This window comes from Condylura cristata, unplaced genomic scaffold (assembly GCF_000260355.1).
Source record: "Condylura cristata isolate star-nosed mole 26May11 unplaced genomic scaffold, ConCri1.0 scaffold00026, whole genome shotgun sequence".
In the NCBI taxonomy this organism is placed as follows: Eukaryota; Metazoa; Chordata; class Mammalia; order Eulipotyphla; family Talpidae; genus Condylura; species Condylura cristata.
Window position 1 is genome coordinate 13,159,236 of NW_004567127.1, and position 17,008 is coordinate 13,176,243.

At 37.6% G+C, this 17,008-nt stretch overlaps 1 protein-coding gene across 2 annotated transcripts in view; it reads left to right on the top strand.

Annotated features, from left to right (window-relative positions):
* Nucleotides 1–17,008, top strand: part of OLFM3 (olfactomedin 3) — a 162,826-nt gene that overhangs the window by 127,545 nt on the left and 18,273 nt on the right. For both annotated transcript variants that reach the window (XM_004689727.2, XM_004689726.2), the window contains exons 2-3: nt 7,262–7,408; nt 13,539–13,694. In XM_004689727.2, coding sequence (XP_004689784.1) covers nt 7,262–7,408; nt 13,539–13,694 — 303 coding nt within the window. The remainder of the gene's footprint in view (nt 1–7,261; nt 7,409–13,538; nt 13,695–17,008) is intronic.

Here is a 17,008-nt window from a genome sequence, read left to right on the forward strand (position 1 = left end):
GAAAAAGAAGAAACCAAAAAGAAACACACATTAAATTTGGTGTATGAGTGTGGGATGTGGAATAAAAATGCCCAAAAATACTTTTACAGGAATATGAAGAGTCTTCTTTAGAATGATAATTTCAAATGAATGACAGAAATAGGATAGGGTTTTTACCCATTCGATGGCAATAAAATCTGTTTAATGCAGTATCTCTTGAAATAAGCATGTGTCTTTGATTAGCTTGAAGATGAAAGAGGTTTTTAAATCTCTAGGATATTATTGTTACAGAGTTAAATATAGCTTCTTTTTTAGGGGGATATATTCGCTCTTATCTATTTTGAATATACAGTCATGGAATATCCTTGATCCTCTTCTTTGACCCTGTTTTTCTTTGTTTGCTTTTGATTTGCTTCCTTCTTTTCTAGGGCCATAAGCCTCTGGAGATGCTGGTGTCTGCAGAGGCAAAGTTTCAACTCAGAATTCTCAGGCTCCCTCAGGCACTTCTCTCTAATACAGGAGTAACTTCCCCCCGAGGCTGAGCTTCTGAGAAATCCCCCACACTGTGGACTCCACACCAGGAAGAACCCCGAAAAGAGCAATTAAACTGAGCACTTTCAGCAGACACCAGCTGTTTCCAGTCAGCCCAACCACTGTGCTGGGAAGAGGCCCTGAAGGGACCTGAGAGCTTAAGCACTTTGTTTTGCTGTAATTTCAAAATCTGAGCTCCCTTCCCCTCATAAAGAACTACTTCAATATATTAGACACTTAGAAGTTCTGCAAAATGAGAATACACAAACTCTCAATGTTCTATAGTTTCTTTTTCTTTTTTAAAGATTTATTTATTTATGCATACAGAACTGGGGTACAGGCCAGAGATGCGGAGGGTGAGAGGATTCACCAGAGACAGAGAGGGGAGCAGAACAGGCAGATCAACGAAGTACACTGCTGAGGGGAGCAGCGGGCGGGTCAGGAGAGGTCTGCCGCACCATGTGGTCACCTTCGGGGCAGGCGGGAATTGAACTCATGTGGAAGTGGCTTAAGCTTCTCAGTGCGGTGCTTTAACCCACTGCGCCACCAGGGAGGGCCTGTTCTATAGTTTCTTATCCTCAATGAACCAACTTGTTTTAGTCCTGGATGAAGCTATCTGACTTCTTTGTTGTATAAGGCTGTTATTCTTCCCAATATCTATTTTGGGAGAAAACAACTAAACAAATTAAGGAGATGGATGAGAGAAGAGACTGGAAAATCCTGAGAGCCACAGAGAATCCAATAACAGCTTATTAGCAGAAGGACTGTGACATGGATAAGAGAACAGATTTATTCTGATTTAAATATCTTAAATAGAAGCAGAGCAAAAGGAGAGACATTAGAAAGAAAGAAACTAAAATCCATTCCCACAGCTTTGCAGCTGTGGAAGGGATAGTGAAATGCCTATCATGGAGAGTTCCAGAGGAAACACAAAGCTGATAGGTGAAAGTGTCATCGAGAGGAAAATTTAGGGCCAGGAATGTTGATTTCTCAATTCCTAGTCATTTGGACTGCCACAGTATGAGGAGAGGGGAGAAACCAACCTAAATTTGCTGAGGTCTTTGGTTATTTTATCTATTGTTATTATTTCCTTTTTACAGCTTTGAGGTTTACTTGAATGGAGAATATGCACCTCTTATTTCTGTTCCAAGTAGCTTCATAAGAAAGAGGAAGAAAATGCTATACAGTGACATCTTTATTAACACATCCTACAGAACACCGCTTCTTTTAGCATGATCTGTCAACATCTCTCTAATTTCTGTCCTCACATTTCTTCTCTCTCTACAACTAAAGGCTTTAACATGCTAAACCACATTTCACCCTGAGACCAAACCTTTCCTCAGACAAAATTTATAAGGCGTTTTCATCACTCGAGGATCTCTACTCTATATCAAATATATTTTAATGAATGGGATTTTTTTCTGCTTTATTGTCCTCTAACTGAAAGTACACAACTTTCACTATCTAGATTCCTTTTTCCTTATTGCTTTAGTGTGTATTTTTTATGAAATGCCCAGAAACTCAGCATTGAACATAATACCTAGCAATGTTCAGTCAGCAGATGTTGATTTCTTCAAAGGATCAGAATTGTGTCCTTTTCCCTGCCTCTCCACCTGGTTCCTTAGAAACTATTTGGGTGCCTTATAAAGGAATATCCATGTGTGTCCTGATGAGCCATTATTGCTAGCTGTTCTTCTTGAAACAAGTTGCTACTTGTTTCCATACTATTTGGATAAATACCTTGATGCAGACCCAAAGTACAAGTTTTTGAATAGCAGACAATGTGATCTGCAGAGGATCAGAGAGCTTAAGATTAAAAGTTAGAAAACACTTTAATAAATCCAATATGTGACATATACTAGCTAGATGGCTTGTAAAAAAAAATGCTTAAGTTCATTGAATTTTATTTTCTTCATAAGCAAAATATAAAAATGTCTATTCTAAGGGTAGCTGATTCAAGAGAAGTAAAACTAATACAAGGGAAGGAGATTTATAGACTAAAAAAATGAATAAAATACAAATTAAAAAAATCAGTATCAAAAATACTTATTTTTATATTTACCTCCATCCTTAGGATTCTTCTTTTCTGACACAAAGCACCTGAAGTTTTGGGAAAGCTCTTACAGAGTATCTTTATAACTACATTTTAAGCAAAGAATCTAGACTGGGAATGTAAATGTCAAAATTTCAACGTTAATCCTCCTATTTAGAGTACTCATAAGTATTTCATGACTTCAATATTAAAAGCAGCCAAATAGCTTATTTAGTTCTTCTAATTAACCAAAAACTTTCCAAGAGTATTGTACCAATAATCACTGTGATTAGCAACTGTTTGATTAGCAATAAATAATATACACATTCCAGGTCCAAGTATTGGACTTCAGAGTACTTCAGAAGGTCCAATAGGCTAGCTGCTGCATATATAAAAGGGAGTGTCAGATAGTCAATGGTTCTGTGTGGTGTCTAAACTGATTTCAGGCCTTGACTTCAGACTGTGAAAGTACAGATTCTGCCGATTATCTCTTTCATGACCTCGAGCAAGTTCCCCACTTCTTTGAGTCAGTTTCCTCATCTGTAATGGGCAAAAATATCATCATCTAGTCCTTGGAGCTCATCAAAGGCAGTAATGCAAGTGAAATGCCAAGGAACAGAGTTTCACACATGATTGCTATTGCTTACATGAGTTTTATTGATACATGAATAATGGCTCCTAAAACATAAAATAGGAACAAGTGTTTTTCTCACGGGTTCCTCAAAAGCATTGAAATCTAAAGGCCATATCACCTTCTACCTGATGTCTTAGATGGTTTTATTTTGATCCTTTTTTACTGCCAGTATAGGTATTTTAAGCAAGAGCTAGGCATGCTTATAAAGCTTGCTTTATTACTGACTCTGACACAGAGGTCTCTATCAGAACACACAGCACTATCAGGAACTCATTTTTTCATACTAGCTTTTTGCTATTTTGAGTTGTTTCTTTTTTTCTTTTTTTTTTTTTTTTTGCCAAAGAGATAACCTGTTAGAGTTGAGACCATTCAAACTAACTGTAATATAATAGCAAAGACTGACTCTTTTCAGTGATTCTTACAAGAACACAATTGGAAGTACAAACAAGACTGGAGTCTTTACTTTTATTTAGCTGACACTCCAGAGAGAATGTTAAATGAACATCAAACCCAGTTCACCTTTCCTGCTTTCTCTGCCAAAAAGCAAGTGACACCTTGCTTTATAAACTCCTCACTAGTTAGTCAAACACCTAGCAAGTGGATATCAATATTAATGCTGTCAGGTTTAATAATCACTGTTTGCATTGTTGCTACATATATTTTCATATTAGAATTGGGTGCCCCCTGGGGCCCTCCCTGTTGGCACAGCAGGGTAAAGCATAGCACTAAGGAGCTAAAGCCACTTCAGCATGAGTTCGATCCCCAGTTCCAGAGGTGACTCACATGGTGTGGTAGACCTCTCCTGACCCATCCGCTGTTCCCCTCAGCAGTGTACTTCATTGATCTGCCTGTTTTGCTCCCCACTCTGTCTCTGGTGCAGCCTCTCACCACCCCTGTACCTCTGGCCTGTACCCCAGTTCTGTATGCATCAATAAATAAATCTTAAAAAAAAAAAAAGAATTGGGTGTCTTCCTGCTTCTTTATCCAAAAGTCATATTTATTCTAGGGGCAAGCCTTAATTTTCTAACAATTGAGATTTGTGTCTATGATAGAAAAAGTGCAAGCTGAAACTACAGGTCCTCTGTGGCTATATCTTAACCCTATACTGAAGCTCAGCTTAATTTTTGTGTACATCATTTTATATCTACTCTCTAAGATGTTGCTATTTCCATTGAATAGACCATCTATATTTTTCAATACAAAAATGTTAAAAACAATCTCTAGGGTCTTATTTGATTCTAATAACATATAATTCTAAATGTAACTTATTATCTTAACTAGATTGATAGATTAAAATGCTAGAAAGAGTGGGTGAGGAGAATGGAAAACAAGAAATGATAACTAATTCAACACCACCCAATTAAAAGGCAGCACTGGGGCCGTCCCTGATGGCGCAGCGGGTTAAAGCACAGCATTAAGAATCTAAAGCCACTTCCACATGAGTTCGATTCCTGCCTGCCCCCAGAGGTGACCACATGGCATGGCAGACCTCTCCTGATCCTCCCACTGCTCCCTTTAGCAGTGAACTTCACTGATCTGCCTGTTCTGCTCCCCACTCTGTCTCTGGTGAAGCCTCTCACTGCCCCTGCACCTCTGGCCTGTACCCCAGTTCTGTATGCATCAATAAATAAATCTTAAAAAAAAAAAAAGGAACTAGATCCTTCTATGAACTATCGAAATAGGGTAACTAAAAAGATAGATTTGGCACCATTTGCTTTTCATCCTAGATCAAAGACCAAGACTATGAGCTCTTTATGAACTTCATGAGTTTTTAAATTACTATCTGCCCCATAACTGCTGTTGGGATGCCTATGAATACTCTGTAGTGCTTATCAATAAAGCTCTAGAAAAGAAACAAGAGCTGCCTGGTGGCTAAGGATATGTGATGAGCTGGTGACAGAATTAGATAAAAGATTATATCTGTTCTGCTATGAATTCCAGAAACAGATCTCATTGACTATGGCAAATCTGCAAAGAGAGACATCGACCTGGTTTAACCTTTTCTGGAATTTGCCCACAACGTAGCAAAGCAATCCAGCCTGTAGGCAAACAAAGTTTCAATAAAACAGGCCACTTTGCCACAGAGTTCACGCTGATCTCCACTCTCCTTTTTGTTCCCAAACCCAAGTCAGCTCCTAACCTTAAAATTTATTTTACTCTTTCCTTGGCCCTGTCTCTCCAGCTTGATTTATTAGATGCCTTATTTTGTAGCTTCTGAATTCATTTCCCTCTTCCCCTGATCATAGAAGAAACACCTCTCTCACTTCTGAATCTGTAACTCTGGAAATCATAAGGAGAGAGAAATTTGAAGAATTTCAGATCCCAGCAAGGGAGTTTAGCTAGAAGAGCATAGACTGATTTATCTAATAATCCCCATAGAAAAACAAATTAAGATGCAAACCAAATAGCTTGTCTATATAATATCATATCCATTAGGTCATTTTTTTTAAATTGTCCATGTGACTGACCTTTAAAAACAATGATCTGTAGGACTCTAAAGGTAAGCTATTCAAGAAAGAGGCCACATGTGGCTATAGAGTACTTGATATGTAACTAGTTCAAGGTGAGAGGTGCCAGAGTGTAAAATACCCATTCAATTTCAAAGATTTAGTACAAAAAAATAGAAGAAGAAAAAAAAAGAAGAAGAAAGCAAAGAGGTGGGTCAGCACCCTGACTGGGGATCGAACTCAGGCCATTGCAGTGATAGTGTTGAGATTTAATCCTTAGGCCACCTGGGAGGCCCAGTTTTTAATTCTTAAGGTGCTTCATTGTGCTCTTGCCTCAACAAGCCAATGGACATCAGTAGCCCAAGAATAGGGCCCGACTCTGAGCATCCATATTTTTCAGTCTCAGCAGCCTCCAAAGAGGAACTCAACTGACATCAAGCCACCACCACTCTTGGTAGCTGGAGGAGCCAGTGAGTCCTTTCTAGACAGTGCACATGGCATTCACCACTGTTTCTGATTGTGCAGTGAAGACTGCATATTCAAAGCACAATTCTTCCTGAAAAATGACGAACAATAAAACGTGGATATTTATCTTGGTACTTACTCAATGTAGTTATAAGGCAAATAGGAAATACCAAAAATATCTAATCTAGTAGCTGGATATAAACTAGTTGTTGAATAAGACATATAAAAGACAACACTTTGTCTAAACAATTTTTAAAACAATTTTATACATATTACATGTATAATAAATAGTACAGACAATGCTTCAACAGGTAGTAACCACAGGGTAAGTAAATTCAAGATTTGCAAAAGAAGGATTCCAAGCAAGAGTAGCAAGTTGAATAGCATACAAAGGTCTGAATCCAGGACACAAACTAATCAGGTTAAAGAAAAGTTCCATGTAGGAAGATACAAGAGGTTAAACTAGGAGTAGAAATCGGAAGTAGGTTGCACAAGAACTGAAGACTACTTTAAGGTTCTAGGGAGAAAAGGTGATAATCACCTAGCAGTAATTCAGGAAGGTAATTTAACATCCTATGCCAAAATACTCCAGCTCTTCCAGAACTCTGTATGCTTTGCAAAGCAATGTTGTTCTAATTATTTTTACCACATACTGTCACATGACACCTTTTCAGTTTTATTAATAATTGATCTTTCAATACATGGGAAATTCCTTGGCATCAGAACATCACACATAAATAAAAATCACAGGGGAGTACTGCCATTTACTTTTGAGAAAGATAACCTTACACAGAAAGACTGGTGATGAGTGACTCAAATAACTAGATCGGTAGTAATCAGATACCTCTAACAACTAAGTATCTGATTGCCAGATACTTTGAAGTTGCAGTGAAATATCCAAATATGATAAAAAGCATACTTGGGGGTGGGGTTAAGATGAACAAACAGTTAATAATATGGAAGCTGAAATTAAGAGAAATACTCTTTTTTTGAGTATTGGTAAAGAAGACAGATTTTAATGAAACTGTCTATGGGAACTACTTAATCTTTTTTCTTTTTTAACTTCAAAGAATAAAATGCAGAATGCTAATGATCAAAAACAGATATCTGCTTATACTGATACAAATCCACACTCTTTATCCTATAACGGGAGTTTACCATCGATTTCCTCAGACTCAGATTAGCCCCAAAGAAGGGTGGCAGGTGTACAGCTCAGCCCAGGACCCTGATGGACGATGCATCTGCACAGTGGTGGCTCCAGAACAGAACCTGTGCTCCCGGGATGCCAAAAGCAGGCAGCTCCGCCAACTGCTGGAAAAGGTAAGTGCCCCATGTCGCTTGTGCATATTGTTATTTCAGTGCACTGTTTTTAAAGATATATTTATGCATGCAAGTGCTGGGATGTAGGATAGAGATGATTTAACCGAGACAGAGTCAGAAGTAGAACAGGAGGATCTACTGAAATACACTGCTGAGGGGAGCAGCTGGCAAGACAGGAGAGGTCTGCTGTGCTATGTGGTCAGCTCCCTGGCTGGGAATTGAACTCCTGCTGCAGTGGCTGCTGCTAGCTTGACGTGTGTGTTTTGTTTTGTTTTGTTTTGTTTTTAATATTTATTTATGCATTCAGAATTGGGGTACAGGCCAGAGGTTCAGGAGCAGTGGGAGGATTCACCAGAGACAAAGTGGGGAGCAGAAAAGGTAGAATGACAAAGTACACTCCTGAGGGGAACAGCAGGCAGGTCAGGAGAGGTCTGCCTCGCCATGTGGTTCATCTCAGAGGCCAGAGATCAAACTCACACTGAAGAGGCTGTGGCCTCTTAACCCATTGAGCCTCTTAACCCCTGTGGCCTCTTAACCCCTCTTCACACTGAAGAGGCTGTGCTGCGTCTTAACCCATTGAGCCACCAGAGAGAACAAAGAGTGCTGTGTTTTTAACCCTGATGCTACCAGGGAGGACCTGAAATATACTGTTCTTTGAACAGGAAATGGGAAAGCAGGTAATGGTGTGTGAGTCCTCTCCACTTTTCTCTGCGTGGTCAAATGGATTTTTTTCTTGTTTCTTCAAAGAAGTATCTCATACTTCCACTTAATTGTTTTGTGGACATGACCACTTTTCCCAGTGTTTGCTTCTTAAGACTCACTGTGTATACTAAATCTTACTATCCCAGTCAGTTTCCTTAAGAGAAAACACACACACACACACACACACACACGAAGTCTTATTCCAATGTCAGAAAATGAGACTCAATGTGCAGGATCATACACTAAACCCTTTGAACTGATACTTTTGCGTCCTATTAACAACCTTAGAAGGAAGTTAAAATAAAGCCATGAAATATGCAAGCTATCTGGACAGATAATGAATAATTCCAAGTATTTATCAACATCCTGTAAGTTATTCCTTTGAACATGAAGCTCTTCCATTTCATTGGGTAGCATTCTACTCATATCATTTACTTAAGCGAGATCTGTTAGAATCAAATGTGGAATGCCCTTGATTTATTCTCTTTCTAAAGATAAAAGTCAGCTTATAAAAGGTTATTAATGTTTAGTATGGGGAGGAAAAAAATTAATGGCTCTTTCAGTTATTCTCATTCATATTTTCAGTATCTTGAGCTTTGACAGGATAGCTGTGACAGCCAGACTGATGGAAGTATGAATGTTTGAATTTAAAAACCATAAGATACATTAGAAACTAGGTGCTTTTAAAAGCCATCATGCTCAACAATTTGTTGTGTGAAATACCGTTTCCATGATCAACTACCTAATTATGGCATCGAATAACAACTTTTTAAGGAAATTAGAGAAGAATTAGTAGAGTCATCGCTAGGTTATACAGTTTCAAGCCTCATCATAACTTTCTTCCACTGGCATGTAATGATACTTCCTCTGTGTCCACTATTTTTAAGATTTTGTTTTTTCATGTAAAGAATAATCTGTTTTCTCCTCTTCTCAAAAGAACTATCATCACTATAGGCTCCCTTTTTAAGTCTCTTTTTATAAGCTGTCATCTTCTCAAGTTCATCAATTTCCAGCCCCCAGACAAAGACAGGTGTCATTTACATTCAGTTAATGACTCTAGCTAATGTGCCTCTTAACAGTTAGAATTCTGACATATGAATTATGATGATTGTTCTTAGGTCTCATTTTCTAAGCTAGGTTTTGTTTACTTTTATGAAAACCATCCAAGTATACTTTAATATTGTTTGGTGACTAGGGAAATTAATTACATTGGTAAAGACTTACTCTTTTAAATCTAATGTTGCTTTTTGATTAAATTATATTTCCCCTCAGATTGTTAGCTTTCTGTTACAGTCTTTTCTGTGCAGAAATACATTTCTTCTACATCAAGGATACTAATAAATATGTTCTTAGACATAATCCTATTTGTGACACTATTTTTCAATAGAACAATGCATACACAAGTCCACACAAAATCTCAAATTCTTTAAAACAGTTGAAAAAATTCAAATAAAGCAATAGCTAATATCCTCTTCAAGCCTAACATGTAATGTATTCTAGAACTCTGATCAAGCCAAGAACTGATCAAGGATGAATAAGTCACAAAAAGAACAACCAACGAGGCTGACTGGAAGAAAGCATTGCAATTCATATGTTCACTCCATCAGAGCAGTTTTAAAGAAAGTCTAGAAAAACCACACCTTGAAAATGTTACCAATACCTAAGTACCAAAGACACAAATAAAATTTATTCATAAAATCAAGACCATCACCAGTTTGATTTATCAATTTTAAAATTCACCTTTGGTGGTAGTAAGCCAATGGAGGAAGAGTAAATTGAGAGTAATTATAGAAGTGGCCCAAGTATTCCTAACACAGACAGAGCTGTCACTGCTGACTTCCCTGTTGTTTCATATACTTGGATGATACCAGATGACAAACAAGAACATAACCTTAAAGCAGCTCATTCACCATAATCAGAAGATTCATCGACTCATATGACAAGGAAACACTGTTAATAAAGTTATAAATAATAATAATAGTTCTCATTTATTTTATCTATGTCCATTCCCTGCAATCAATACAAGAGACAGTTGTCTTTCTAGGATTACATAAAAGGAAACTGGTGATTTTTGCGGTTAAAACAAAACAAAACAAAACAAAAAACACCAATCCCTCTGAACCATTAGATTGTGGAGCTATACCAGATCAGCTTTGCATGTTTTCAATACCATGTCAGTGTCTTCCAGAATGCCTGTCAGCCATCGCGATACTCACACTTCCTTAAGTGATCCTTTGTCAAACAATTTAGGTAAGCAGTCACATAAATGAGTATTAGAAAAATTATAATTGGTTTTAAAATGTTATGTATGCATGAGTGTACCCAAACTAAGACTGTTAAGTTCCAAAAAGGTTTCTGTGTTATTATGTAGTCCCTACACAGTTGAAGATGACCTGCATTATCCAGGTCAGCATTTCCTAAAGTGAGATTTTTTTTTCTACTAGAATACTGACATCATCCTCACCAACAAAATAATTTTGAGAAACAAAGCAATGATATCGATATCGCACGTAAGGATTTCCATCACACAACTGAATACCAAAGGTTCTTTGAGGGCCTACAATAAAGGAATCCTGTTTCTTTTGTTAATCCAAGGTTATGCAAACATATTAATCTGTGGGGCTTTTTTTCCCTCAAGTGGCTCCTATAGTATTTGCATGAGAATAGATAGCAAATTAAGAAAATGTTAATTTGTGTTGAAGTTCAGGAAGGCCTCAGATACTCTCTTTACATGAAGAATCAGGGCAAATAAAGAGATCAAACTATGTATCAATTGAATATATCAATGAAAGGAGAAACTGAATTTGCCAAACTACAAAGAGAGTCCAGGGAGAGGCACATTATAGAAAGCTGAGTTGTAAAGTGTGAGAGACAAAGAGAGGAAGAGAGGAATCACGGCACACGGGCCTCCTTCCTACAAGAGTAATTGTGGGGATCTAGACTCTGGTATCATCAGGATACTGGTTCTCAGTGGGCCTCCATGATCTGTGAAAACTAAACAATGCCCAGCACAGCCATCAGGAAAAGCACAAGACAGCCCAGAACCCCATCCTTGCCAAATGCACTGCTCCATCTCCAGCCATTACCCCAAATCAGTTCTCATAACTATATATGCTTCTGCTTTTAAAAGGTCACATACCAAGACTCAGCAAAAATTCAATGCATTTTTCCACATCACAAATAAGGCTGAAAATGAGCTTGATGGAGTAAGTCAGTGACCAAAGCAAAGGCAGGCTGTTTTAATTTTATCTTGAATATCTCACCTGCCTATCATTTTCTAATTACAGTCTCCCTTGGTACCTAACTCTCCTACCAGAGGGTACTGACCATGCCAGTGATGGCTGTCTTCATAGCCAAATGCCATAGCCAGATACAAATTTCATTAACACAATTGGCTATCTTTATTCAGACTTAACCATAACCAAGTTAAAAATGATTTTAAGGCACTGCATTTATCTAAGATGTTGTGGGTTAAGAGAAGCCAAGATGGAGTTCTCTGCCTTTTCTGGCTGTCCCAGTTCTGAATGTATCAACAATAGACTCTTTATAGCAACCTGGTTCACGAAGCTTCGTGACTTCATCTGATGACAAAAATTTGTCTCCAAATAAACCACCGCTTCCTTATTTGTAACTCAGTTTTTGTAATGAAAATAACATCTGACTTATTACATAAGCATGTATTTGTTTAAATATAAATGGAATAACACATAAAAGTACACAAGACAGTACAACTCACCTGAAAATCTACAACTGATTTTTGGTGCCCATGCTTTCGTATCAATCTATGTAAACAAAATATGATGTCTTTGCAGCTGGATTAAAACATATAACATACACTAAGGCACCCATTCTATGCTATATATTAATAAATATTATATATGTTACTCCAATGATATTTTACTCCACACCAAAAAACTAACATTAGCCACCTAATATACTTTTTTCTAATCCTTTTGTACATTTCTCCATTATGTTTTGCTTATATACTCCATATTCTTTTTTATATAATTAGGCACGTGTGTGTGTGTGTGTGTGTGTGTGTGTGTGTGACAGAGAGAGAGAGAGGCAGCGAGAGATTTGATTTAGAATAAAAAGATCTACTATATAAAGACAATCAATTTACTTTTCTCACTTGTTTCTCATGGAAATCCCTCTATGTTGCACAGTACTAGTCAAAATTTGATCGATATAGGCACTGACTAGGGATCTTGCTAACATACAGACTCTGATTCTGTAGCTCTGTAGTGGATCCCAGCATTTTGCATTTCTCACGTGCTCCCAGGTGAAGCCAAAGTTTTTGTTCTGTAGACCACAGTTTAACTACCAGAGGTATAGACAGCCATTGGTTCTCTGTAGCAAGTTCATATCCCAGTCCTCCCTCACTCATGTTTTCTCATATCATCAGGTTTCCCTTTATTTTCTTGTTTTTGCTGCCATAAAAATCAAAACATCTAGGGCACTCCTTGGTGGTGTAATGGGTTAAAGCACCACATTATGAAGCTCTCTGAAGCTACTGCAGCACGAGTTTGATCCCCAGCCAGGGAAGCTGACCCACATGGCACAGCAGACCTCTCCTGACCTGCCCGCTGCTACCCTCAGCAGTGTAATTTGTCAATCAGCCTGTCCTGCTCCCCACTCTGTCTCTGGTGAGTCCTCTCACTGCCCCTGCCTCTCAGGCCTGTACCCTAGTTTCGTAAGCATAAATAAATCTTTTTTAAAAATTAAAACATTCTTTATTTCCTCATTTCAACATGCTCTCCAGGTCATCTGCTTCCTACTAAACAGTCTGATATCAATGACCCTGGTCAGTGCCATCAATTTAACATTATCTGTATTGCTCACCTGCCAAACACTTGATACAGTTACCATTTAGGTCTCTTAAGCAGTATGTTCTCCTAGTTAGAAGCATCCTACAACTACTACTGCCAGTCTTAACCAGTTGGGTTTCATCCCTCAGAATACTTCAGATTCATTTTGAAGAAATGCGCTAGAATGAATGAACTCTAAGTGTGCTGGACCCTTCACCACCATGCATAATTACTAGGCATCCCAGTGCTTTATGTCAGATTTGTACTCACAACCTATTTATTTTAACATTTAACAAATTGGGGCATGATAAGCTTAAAAAGAATTGGAATGAAAAACCTATTTTAAGAGTTTATTTTTCGTATTTATTAGATTCCTATTTAGAGTCAGTCACTTTTAATGCTAGAATGCCCCTTTTATTATTTCCTGCCTTGGTGTAATTTTCTCTTGCTGAATTTCATGAGTATTTATCATGAAGAACTGTCCTAACACTAAAAATATGTGTGGAAATGCAGTTGTGGATTTTGCACGTCTAGTTCTTAATGTCATTTTACTGCTTCAGTCGTGAATGAGTATACCTGTAAACAGACACTAATGTACAGTCAATGTTCATGTTTAACAGGTTCAGAACATGTCTCAGTCTATTGAAGTCTTGAATTTGAGAACTCAGAGAGATTTCCAATATGTTCTAAAAATGGAAACCCAAATGAAAGGGCTGAAGGCCAAGTTTCGGCAGATTGAAGATGATCGGAAGACACTAATGACCAAGCATTTTCAAGTAGGTTTGACTTCTACAATCTTGTCAATCCAAATGAGATGTTGAGTGCAGTGGACAGCCAGCATGGCACTTAGCTAGAAATAACTGTCTTGGCCCATGCATGCAAGGTTAAAGACTCATCAGGGACGTCAATCATCTCTCCACTGAAATTGACCATTAGCTGGAAGGAATGCATGGAACTCTTGCTATAAAAAGAGCCTCATCCTCCGACAGCTAGATGGAAGTTTTAGATACATTTATAGGTGCTTGAATATCTATAGCCAGCAGAAATCTCACAGAAAATGATAACTCAAGTTATTAGCTTTCCTGATGATTTTGTACCCTGCTAATGTGAAAAATTAATAATATTAATCTAGATTATTAAGAGACATTGTACCATTGCTTAAAGCATGTAAAAGGAGGGTTTTGTAATTTTATAAAGTTTTTAAGATTTTAAGTTGTTTATTGGCAATTATCTAGATACACTGACAATGAAGAGTGCTTTTAAGTACGCTATCTAGACTTTTTTTTTTTTTTAATATGGAATGCTTCATGAATTTGCATGACATCCTTGTACAGGGGCCATGCTAATCTTCTCTGTATCATTCCAATTTTAGTATATGTGCTGCCGAAGCGAGCACTATCTAGACTTTTAAAAGTGATGACAATGTCATGAGAAAATCAAATCTGACTGACAATGCTATTTGAGCCTAGATAGTCTATGTTAGAAAGTCTTAGCATAGTTTATGAAATGCACTGTGCTTTTATAAACATAATAGCTTCTGTTTCCACTACCAATTGGAATTGAAAATCATTGCAGGTGTAGGCGGAGTGGGACTGCATGCAAGTCTTTGGTCAAACACTAGAAGTGCTCATCACATATCACATTGAAGCTGGAGATAAGCCACACGCAGCAGTCTCTGCACAGCATGTTACTGTGACAGAAATTTTCAGGGTTTTGCAGTTGTCTTCACTGATATTCAGGAAAGATGTAGGAAGCAGTCTTTCATGGACCAGTTTTAAGTTTTATGAGAAAGACAGCAGAAGTAATAGAGAGTAACAACTTGAAGGTATTGATGAGAAAGAGGACTAAAGGGATGAATCAGGAAGATTAGATGAAAAAAGACTCAAAAAAGCTCAGGAGACTAAAAAATTAGAACAAATTAGAGCAAGACACAGAGGAAAGGATCAATTCAAGGATTGTTCAAAATGAGTAAACTGGAAGAATAGGGAACTGGAGTGGGAAGTGTTAACAGAGAAGAACTGAAGAGTAGAGAGCGAATTAAATTCTAAGTAGTATTTTTGAGAACGGACTATTGTACATGGATTGGGTCTTCTGCTGGGTACATAATACTTCATCTCTCTTCTATGATAGACAACAGCTAAAACTGACAGTAGCTACAGACTAAAGAGCACCAAGCAACAAAAAAAGGAAGACAATCAATTCTGTGGCAAGATCAGGAGGTGAATAGTTCTAAGATTAGACAATATTTAAGAGAGGATAAATGTCCTCCCCCACCAAAAAAATCAAGCAAACACTAAAGCATAGAGGTAACTGAGACAACAGAAGGGCTTCAATATCAGCTTTCAACATTTGGGCTTGGGGTGTGGACAATGAGGCAGTCATGGGAGAGTCTGGTCCCAGGGCCATCAACATAGGAGGAGCGTGGGGGAGAATGACCAGAAAGGAAGAGGGACAGAAGGAAAGGAGCTCAGGGGGTCTGGTGCAAAGTGAAAATGACTCAAGCTCACTTGGACGATGTGGAACTCTGTGATGCCAAGGGGCAACTTCAGGATGCCAGGGCTGGCTGAGCCAGGAACGCAGGATGAAATGTGCATATGGAAAAGCCTGGAGAAGACAGGAAGCAAAAAGGAAAGACACAAATCTGAGGGAACTCCCAGGGCATAATTTGCCTAATCTGTAAGTTTTCCTAGCAGCACTCAGGTGCTCTACAAGAAAATTTAATTTTCAGGCAGCACTATATAATGATTTCTTAAAAAAAAAAATAGTTCATGTAGTCTAAGTAGATAGTGAAAATAAATGCAAAATCCAAATAGTTATAAAGATAATGTTATTCACCTTAAAAGTTATATATTTTCAATGTGTAGTTATGGGAACTTGAATATATATTAACAAATCTAATTAATACTCCTAGAAGATTTTTTTTTTATTCCCATCATCCAGATGAGAAAACTGATGTACAAAGAGGTTGAGCACTTCATCCAGGTTATATATTTAGTATCTTTCAGAACCACAAAGCCAAGCTCCAGCTTGTTAGAAACTAATATGTTTATTTACAAATACCAATGAAACATTTCCTCTCTAGATGTTAGCTTTCTGAAATAAAACTAATAATTAGGTGCCTAATATATGTTGAATTAGTTATTCAATGACTGTGACTGTCAATCCAACTTTGCTCTAGGCACTAAGGTGCCAGAGTTTAGAAGAATAAATGGAACACTCCAGAAGTGAGTTTAACATCAAATAATACTTTCAAATCAGTAGAAAATCCTCCTCTGATACACCATTTTCAATTTATCAAAAACACTAAATAGGTTTTATCTTCTCTTTAAGATGAAAAGTTTGCTCTAATCCTCATTCTTGAGGCTATTATTCTACAGCCAAAATTCTGGCCGCAGAATTTTCTGTCAAGAACAACCCAGCAAAACATGAATTTCTAAAAGGCATTAGCAAGCACAGATCCACGCTGTTCTACTTTAACCTTTGAAGTGTTCCTTTTTTGGGGGGGGGGGAGTTGGACTTTCCACTGCTAAGTGCTCAGAGTTTCACAATTGACTGATAATAATCAAATGATGAAATTTTAAAAAGGTTTGGAAACATATCTAGTTCTTTCTAAGTCCATTTTGGGGAAAATACCACCAAAATTTTGACATTAAATTGTTCTCTTTTTCAATATTCTGTCAGTAGAATGGAAATTCTTCACTATAATGGTTGCTGTAGTATGCAGCAAATGGAACCAACAGAACACTTCTCATTAAAATCCTAATGAAGCAATTGTCTCTTCCTTTAGGGATGCCACAAGATGCTTAAACTAATAAGTTTACTTCTGAGCAAAGCTCTGCAATTCTTACGACTGTGGTATTTATGAATTTTTCTCATTATTCAGACTCTCTTTACCCTCCCACTCAACATGGACATATAGACAAATTCAGAGCAAGATGAAATTTCCTCACAAGAAACATAGCCTATAAATCAGGGCAGCAATGGGAGCTCCTGCTATTTTAATGCACCCATAGTAATAACATCTTCTAAATGTAATTTTAAAATGCAATTTCCAGTTCCTTAAATTAGGGTACAGCATGGTTTCTGACAG